Source organism: Barbatula barbatula (assembly GCF_947034865.1).
Source record: "Barbatula barbatula genome assembly, chromosome: 5".
Taxonomy (NCBI): Eukaryota; Metazoa; Chordata; class Actinopteri; order Cypriniformes; family Nemacheilidae; genus Barbatula; species Barbatula barbatula.
In genome coordinates, this window is record NC_136769.1 from 5,467,500 (window position 1) to 5,476,914 (window position 9,415).

The following is a 9,415-nucleotide window of genomic DNA, read 5'->3' on the forward strand; positions in this document are numbered from 1 at the left end:
CGGCAAAGAAGTGAAAACTCGATGACTCGATCTTAGTCCTTTGCCAGCTGCCGCAGTGCTTCGAAAGGGAGAGGGGAGCGGTGGAGTGACCCGTTGGTTGCAATTCACAACCTCAACGCTAGATGCCACTAAATTTCATACACTGGACCTTTAAATGATTGTGGAATATGATTAAACTACATTTTATATGTTAAACGAGACGCAACTAGATTTCAGACGTCAGTTTAATACAAACTAAGTTCAAGTGACTTTTCATTTCACTTAAAGAAACTTCTGAACTAAATTTTTTGATTGTTTCATATGAAATAGGTGAATTTTTTACGGTGAAGAGACTTAAGAAGAGATTTAAATTACACAAACAAGTCCAAACGGCAGATTTCACACAACTGGGACGTGTTAAACCACAGAAACTGAACCGGACCAGAGGGGAGACAAAAACAATGCCTGGTATTCACAGGAATCGCTTTTTTAAAAGAGAAATTCTGCACCGGTGTGCAAAGTGAACACTCATTCAGTATTCATAGAAACGTGGAGCCAGAAGAACTGCCTTTTAGAGAATCTTTGGCGTAATGCAGCCGCTCACAAGTTCATTTATGAACTAAAAGTGACGAGTGATGTTCAAGTATGCAGACGCGTCACCTGCGCAGACACACAAACACGCTGTCATATGAACCACAGACTGCATGTCTGAGTTCAGTGGGACAGTATGACTGTACTCTTCCCATGATGCTTGGGTTTCAAAACACCGGACAAAGTCAATCTCTCAGTTCGTGGCACTTTCAGATCAGATGCAGATCAGTTTTCAGTTTCTACATTATATATATGCATGCAATGTATCATACAGTAGATGACCCGTATGCCAAATGAACACATTTGGTTCTCGGCCCACCATCGTGTCTCTCGCACTCACAGATTCATCTTGTGTTGTGTTTGTTTGGAAAGACAGACCGTGCATGCTTCGAGTTATGCCATTACAGTTTCAGGATGTTTGAAGAGCGGAACGAACAGAGATTTATGAGGCGGACACATTACGATCCATTTCTCCATCTGCTGTGTTGAAAACATCGCAAGTGGAAGTAGGTCAGTCACATTCTCTGACCTCAACATCTTCAAAAAGATCTGTATTGGCAACTTTCATTATTATTCCTCATCAACATATGTATATGAAGATATTATTCATCACATACCTTGTGTTTAGTAATGCCACATGTTGTGTCTAACGCATACACATCCGAAAGCTTGTTCGGTTTGCTGAACGCTGTTTCAACGGCCTCAGATCGCGTAATACCTCCATATGAACGACAGATGGAAAAACCATTTCCAAACATTTATAAAGAACTGTGGAATATCTGTACGGTGGACTTGCTGGATCAATAGCTGGATCGGTATTCAACAATCCTTTCTTTCCGTGAAAGTTTTCCTTGAGCTCTATAAAGGAAAAATTGAAGGGACAAGCTGGAAAGGTGCAAGAGACCAAATGTTCTCAACTTGCTGGATCTGATCGTTTGGAAGTATAACAGATATTTTTTGAAATCAGATGACATCCTTCCGTACGCGTGTTGCTGTTGTTCTCAGGTTGTGAGATCCTGGCTTCAGACACATTTACCGAAGATAAAGATGTGTGTGAACCAGCAGTGAATGAGGTTTGGTTCAGTCGTTCACATTAACCCTCTTTGACTGCTGTAAGTTTTTAAATTTTTCGGCCCTTCACAGGACCTCAGATTTTAGCTCAAGACTCCATCGACACGCTCACAACTTCTCCGCTTCTTAAAAAGGCCCCACGTTCCTATGTGTACAGTTCATTCACATGATTTCTAAAGCGCTCCTCCGGTGTCAATCATATTAAGTGTCCGGTAAAACACTGCCAACGCACACATCTGGGGAGGAGGGTTAACACTAAAAATCATTTTCGACGGATCTGGATTTCAGTGTTTTTAAAACTAACCAACAAAGCTCAAGAGACAAAGTTGACCAACAACAGTGATGAGACCGGCTAGTTATCAATATAGTGAGACTTACAGTAACATCACAACAACCTAAAAAAAGACCAGACTGAATCAGCATCTCTGTGAATCAACAAAGCCAAACTTTAACGCATTTTGAGTCAAATGTAGAGTAAAAAAGCTACAAAACCCGAATCCCAGCGGGGCAATATTCTTATGGTAATGTGGTTCCGTGAATCATCACATTCTCTGGTTTCTCCATCCAGGCAAGCCGACAGCCGAAAAGGGAATCATAACTGAATGATACACATCTCAAGCGGATCATGGCATCCTAACCAACACTGGTACGGTACAAAAACAGCCATGTGACCAATCACACGTTATATTTCCATATTCCCGAACGTTTGTTTCCATATAAACACCATTAAAAAGAAATGCAAAAGGTATTTCATGCATATGAGGATGTGGCTTTGTCAGTCACCAAATGACAAAGTGATTTACCCCTAAGGGAAGTGTTTGGAAAATATATAGATTACGTATATATCCACATCCTGCAAGGAACAATTCGTTTTTTTCTGAAAGAATGAAACAAGCAGAAAAAGATTACATCAAAATTATTTCCTATATTTAGGTGCGTGTTTAGATCAAACGACCATTTTTGTTTCATTCTGTGAACTACTAATAATATTTCTCCCTAATTTCAAATAAAAATATTGTTTCTATTTGCATTTATCTGCAGAAAATGAGAACTTGAGAAAACTTGAGAAAAAGGTGAAAGTAACAGTAGAGATGCTCTGTATATTTTTACACCTCAAATATCGCAAAGAAAACAAGTTCATACTCACTTTTAAAGCAACACAACAGTAATATTTGTGAAAAGTTATAAAGAAAATGTTATAAAATGTTTATGTTTACTTTTCTTTATGTTTATGTTTTCATTCTTGTCATGCTGTAAGTCCTTCACATTGCCGTTGGAGGTTTGATTTAGTTTATTTTCTCTCTGCATTCGCTTATTTGCGTTATCTGCGTGCTCTGTTTCACATTTTCCTGTTATTTTATGGAGAGGTGAAGCCAAACTTGGAAGTTAAACAGTCTGTGCACAGCTACACAACCCTGTTTGTATTCTGTTCCACACCTTCCTCTTCCAAGATCTCTCTTTGTGTTCGGATGGACTGCCAAGAAGGTAAAAGAATCCTGAGAGTTTCAATCTGTGAGTGAAGCCAACAGCGTTTGAGCTCGGCAGTGGTTGGACGTTCCCTGACCTGATAGCGTTCGATATTACAATCAAATTAAAATGACTCACGATATTTAAGAGCATGTCGTGCAACCTAAGAAACGAGAATTCAAACCACAACCTTCATTGCAATGCGATTCGTGCAATTCTGTTTGCGTGATTTTGGGTTAAGTAGAAGATGAAGAGGACGCACAAACCTTCTTCCTCGCCCGTGATGGAGCTCTCCTGATGGGTTTGGATATCTCTGTGCGTTTGGAAACGGATCCATTGCCTTGGTTACTGGTGGAGGGTGAAGCGGAGGGGACTGCAGGGCTCGTTCTGATGGCCATGTCCTCCGTACACGTGAGATGTAAACTGCGGAAATACTCGTCCGCTTCTCGGTCCACCACCAGCAGTCTGGTCTCATGTTCCACAGCCTTGATCCGCTGCACCACCTGAGGACAAGAACACAGAAACGAGTACAGGCTACTGTATGTTTCGTGAAATTCATCAGTGCCTTGTGGTCATTGACATATTGTGCATGGTTGGTTGTTTTAAGAAATAAATGTTGTCTTTGGGGAAAGAAAAACAGGTTTAAACAAAACGTTAGATCAGAATAAAGATCTGGAAACGTGATATCGTGATATTGTTATGATGACGCAAAAGCCTCTGGATTTAAGGCAGCTGCTGCCGATCCTTTAAGACTTCAAGGAACCTTCAACTGCAGCATGAAATAAAACAAACTGAATTGCTGGAACTGTAAAAAAGTGTCATTTATCTACCATATGCATGCACATTACAAGATAAAAGTTTTTTATCAGAAACATAAACGTTTGTCCAAATGCATCACTGCTGGTAAGATTAATAAACTATATGCACGCTTGTAACGGACGGGTGGATACGAATTACTTATGGGGGATCTTCAAGATAAAGAAAGACACTTTGGTCAATGAATTTGGGAAGCGTCACGCTTTCCCCAATGCGCGCAATCGTACGCGTAATGGTAACCGCGCGTCATGAAAGTGGAACACGACAGGTGTGATGTACCTGATGGTGCGTTTCTTTTTCCACGTTCACGCCGTTCACCTCCAACACACGGTCCCCCGCGCGCAGCCCCGACGCTTCGGCCGGGGACGCGCGCTCCACTTTCCGTATGTACTGTCCGGTTTTGCCTTTCTCGCCGTGCAGGTGAAAGCCGTAGCCGTTCTCTTCTTTCTTCATCGCGCACAACCGAGGCTTGAGATCGCTCGCCATTGCGTTCCTCTGTCTGCCTTCACATCCAAACTTATAATCGATCCCAAGTCTCGTTTTTCCCGAGCAACGTCAACTTATGAAAAACGCATCAGCTGCAAAGGTTCAAGCGTCGGACTCCTTCGCACTCCTTTTTGTTTTGCATGAATGTGTGTTAAATGTGCACGTAAATATCCACGATAAAACGTAGAAAATGACGTTGAAAGAATCACGCGAAGGAAATGCACGCGAAAGCGCACGGTTCGAGCCACCTGTGGATGTTTAGAGACGTGTCCGAAAGTCCCGGAGAAAACATCGTGTCCACGGATGCGTGGAGAAAAGCAACTTGTGCTGCTGTCCACGAACGGATCACAGCTGACCGAAAAGCGGGTGATGCGTAATAAGAAGACCGCCCATTGGAGACAGCGCGACAGATGCGCGGGTGCGCGGTGGAGAGCGCGATGCGCACAGAGCTGAATGCGTAACTACAGTGAATGCATTGCTTTTACGACGAATGCATGCGAATGTATAGATCATAGACGAAGAAAGAGCGCATTCGTGGCGTACTTTACGACTGTTAAGCTGCAGAGCTCGTTACAAGAATACGTTTATGCGACTTATACACTAATGTACGTGATGGGGCCGGAGAAGAGAAAGCATTTGACGTCTCACTTGCAAAAAAAGTGATCAATTAATAATGTGAATCTGAGAACATCGCAGGTCAGAGAGAGAGAGAGAGATAAACAGAGCAGGGACGCACATCGGGGGCAGTAAGTAATCCCCCTGGTGGCCAGTATGGGAACTGCACACGTGCGCACCCTTGCCGAAATAAACCATGTTTCTTATGGAAACAAAACATTAATGCAACACACGTGATTAGTTTACAGAGACCATTAGATTATGTTGAAAGCAAGGGAATTACCACTATAACCACAATTTCTGTAACTCTTTAAATGTTATTGAAATGATGAGCTTACTGCATAAAGCCTCTCATTTAGGATGATAGATGTATTAAACATGCTACAAAGACTTGTGAGTTCTACCCATTTCATTTTAGTTTATCTCAATAACCCAAGTTTTGCCAAGAAATCCACATCTGTGTAAAATGAAATAAAAACACAGAAGAGCCTTGGTAAAAAATGACCCGAAGGGCAGATTTGGCTGTATACATTATATACGGTTATATTCAAAATAATAGCAGTCCAACATCACTAACCAGATCAGTCACTGTTTTTGGTGGAAATGATATTGGGGTCGTCTGATATTACCACTGATTTCAAGCCACAGTACACGGTGAAGGATGGTGGCGCAAGCATTATGATATGGGGATGTGTCTCATACTATTTATCGGATTCTGGGGATCATGAATCGGGTACATTGAAATACTTAGAGGTCATGTTGCCTTACGCCGAAGAGGAAAGGCCCTTGAGATGGGTGTTTCAACAAGACCCCAAACACACCAGTAACCGAGCAGCATCTTCGTTCCAGACCAACAAGATTAACGTTACGAAGTGGCCAGCCCAATCTCCAGACCATAATCCATAGAAAACTTGTGGGGTGACATCAAATACGCCCAAGAAATGCAGAGGAATTGGGGTCTGTAGTGAATTCTGAAGAGTCTTTGTAAAAATGACCGAAGGGCAGATTTGGCTGTATCCATTGCTGTTGTGTTCAAAATAGAGTGTCCAGAAGTTGGTCGATGCCATGCAACACAGATGTGAAGCAGTTCTCAGAAACCGTGGCTATACAACTAAATATTAGTTCAGTGATTTACAAAAACGCTAAATCTTCAAGCATTTCCCTTTTCTACAGTAAATATTTGACTTTGTAAAGATGCAGACACTGCTATTTTCGGAACAGCCTAACATTCCCCTTTCTTCACTTTCTGTAAAGAAATAACAAATGTGATACTTTTACATGTTTTCATTTCGAATAGAATGTGAAGGGTCGTGTATACCAATGCATTTGTGTATTGAAATACAGAGCCGGACAGTAACGGAGTACATTTACTCGAGTACAGTACTTAAGTACAATTTTGAGGGATCTGTAGGCCTACTTTACTTGAGTATAATTTTTGGGGAGTACTCATGACTTTACTCAAGTACATTTGAGAGGCAAATATTGTACTCTTTACTCCGCTACATTTCTATCCATAACCGTAAGTACCCGTTACTTCTAAAAAGGAAAAAGAAAATCTCGGAAACCACCAATTTGTTTTATCCCTCTCAAACGTGATTGGATTGTGCAGGCGCCACTTATTGGGCGAGCCTATCAGCAACAATCAGCCAGACCTCAGAGCTCTATCATTTGCTGTACACAGCTGTCAATCATCTCACGTCTGCATGACACGTCCTGTGTACACTTTCTCATTCAGGACATCCGCGATGAAGCTAAAGTAACATTTCTTCACCAAAACAAGAAGCTAATAAATGCACGATTGAAGAATATGTGTTTTGTGTGTATTTTCATGCGATTTGGGGGTATTTTTTATATGAATAAAGAATAAAGGTAAGGGAAGAGTAGCCAATAGCGTCATATAAAATGCTAAATATAACATGAAATGAACTTGAAAACATCGCGACCGGTCAGCTGATTTTCTTTAATCATTATTATTTTCTCTTCTTTGCTCTATGCTGCGTGTATAACACGGTCAGGTTCAGAGGTGTGTCAGAACATTGCTATATCGCCTTCTTTGCTGTTTTAGGTTTATTGATTTCAGGGGCGGCGTTCGTGTATGGCCCTAGCGTTCAGAAAACATTGTTGAAACAAAGTAGGCCTACGTGTGCGTAATGAGACTCATTAAAGATAATTAAACTACTTTACACTGATGTGTACATGTAGCATAGGCGTCGGAAGCATGTGTGTTTGAGAATGTATAAACACCGTTAATTCACATAGCGTCATTGACGTATAGTCGGTAAGACCGAAGATATGTAGTTTTGACGTGACATCATCGTAATGTTGGTTCGAAGCTCTTTTTGGCTAAACTCGTTTGTCTGCATTTTCCACATTTAAGATCATATACAGGCATTTATTTTCAATAAAACAAAGAAACTGTCTACAAAATGCCTAACAGTGGTTTTGGAATCAAGTGTGAGGTTATGGGTAGTGGGGATGGTCTTTATTTTCCCAATTAGTTGGCATCCATTTAATAATTTTAATAAATCGAATAATTTACACTATTGTTATTGTATTTCATTCATAATGTACAACGCTATCTGTGAAAAATTAAAAAAATATATTGTACGGAAAGACTTCGTAGTGCAGTCGCAGTTTAGGCTATTATGTATTTTGCGATTTGCCACTAGCTATGCCAGGATTAGCTTAAAAATGAAAAGAATCAAGGCTTAACAACCCTGCGAAAAGGTAAGACATGTTTTATATTTAATCTTGTTTCCTGAATCTGATCAATGGTTGGTTTATATTTTAGTCTCATAGTCGATTAACGTAGTCGTTGGTGGTGGTTATGACAACATCTGGCTGTGGGTTATTTTTTACTACTTTAAGTTTTGTGGTTACATATATGTGGTATCATTTGGTTTCATTGTGGTTCGTTTTTGTATGGTCTGAGGAAATTTCGCCATACCCTAGGTTTTGATGAAACGCCACTACTGATTGATGAAAAAACAGGGAAACTCACATGTACACACAATTGTTAGCTGAATTGTATTTTCTAATATTACTCATTAATGTAAGCCGAGTATTTGCTTTGATGTTCTTGAGTATGCGGTGTGTTGTTTAAAACTGTTCGGTTCAAATGTGGGTGCAAAAAATCCATTAAAACTCTAGCAGAGGTGAAAAGAATAAAGCATGGTAAAAAGATTAAAATTACTTTATTTTACTTTAAATTCCTTTAACATTCTCCAAGGTATTAACATTAAAAATTTTCATAACTCCATGTAGGACGTTTCTGTACATAAATGTAAGCACTGTGGCAGTAGTAATGCAATATTTAGAAAATGTACTCTTGTACTCTTGATACTCAAGTACTTTTAAAAACATGTACTTCAGTACTTTTACTTAAGTACACATCTGACTGTAGTACTTTTACTTGTACTTGAGTAAAATTTAGCAAGGGGTATCTGTACTTTTACTCAAGTAATGAACCTGTGTACTCTGTCCGCCTCTGTTGAAATAAAAGTTATTATAAGGATTTTGAATTTTACTCACTTTTTTGTTACACTCTTCTATTATTTTGAACACAACTGTATATGAAAGGCAAAGTCTTAATGTAAAAGATCAACCAAAAATATGAATCCGGTCATCATCTAAACACTCCTTTCATTCAAGAAAACAAATGGAAGATATTTTGAGAAATGTCTCTGTGGTTTTGCGTTCATACAATGCTTGGGTTAAGTGTTGTTTGGTTAACAACGTCCTTCAAAATATCTTCGGTTGAAAGGAAATTATACAGGTTTGAAATAAAATGAGCGTGAATAAATATCTTATAACAACTTTATAGGATATCTATCCTACTATGGCTTTATAGAAAAGTTGACCTTTTACTTTTATAGAAGTTGGTGAAATGAAGACAAAGTTGTATGCTGTCCCTAGTTTCAGTAAAATGGATGTTAACGCACACTGGAACTCGGTGCTGTTATCTGAAGGAGCAGCAGGGGCCAGTGTCGGCCCCAAATGGATTATGGGTACGTGCTGAACTGCAGTTCTTCAAAGAGCAATATGAAAGAGGTGTGGAACAGAATGAGGCCATCGTAGGTTACTCACATTCTGACTGCCTGTGGTTGAACAGGAAGAGACAGATTATTGAATACTACACAGAGCTCATGTCGCCTCGGGCAGAACATGACAGATGTGAACATTTTAGAGAATGCGTGTTACCACAGTTATGCTGAAACAAATTAAACATTAATTTGATCCAATATGTCATTTGGAGGTGGAATAGATCATGTTATAATATAGTTCAAAGACATTTGCTCACTTTTAGACACGGCTTCTCTGGGACAGAAAAAGAATAATCCCTCAGATATGACTTGCAGAAATGCGCAAAGGAATAAAGTCAAACCATCAA

The 9,415-nt window shown here is 39.9% G+C and overlaps 1 protein-coding gene across 1 annotated transcript in view; it reads right to left on the minus strand.

The window, feature by feature from the left end:
- Positions 1-4,878, minus strand: part of LOC306894338 (Na(+)/H(+) exchange regulatory cofactor NHE-RF2) — a 15,898-nt gene extending 11,020 nt beyond the window's left edge. Inside the window, exons 1-2 of the mRNA XM_079456809.1 lie at positions 4,204-4,878; positions 3,375-3,611 (exon numbers count right to left, since the gene is read on the minus strand). Of these exons, the coding sequence (XP_079312935.1) occupies positions 3,375-3,611; positions 4,204-4,410 (444 nt within the window). The 5' untranslated portion in view covers positions 4,411-4,878. The remainder of the gene's footprint in view (positions 1-3,374; positions 3,612-4,203) is intronic.
- Between the last annotated feature and the right edge of the window lie 4,537 nt (positions 4,879-9,415).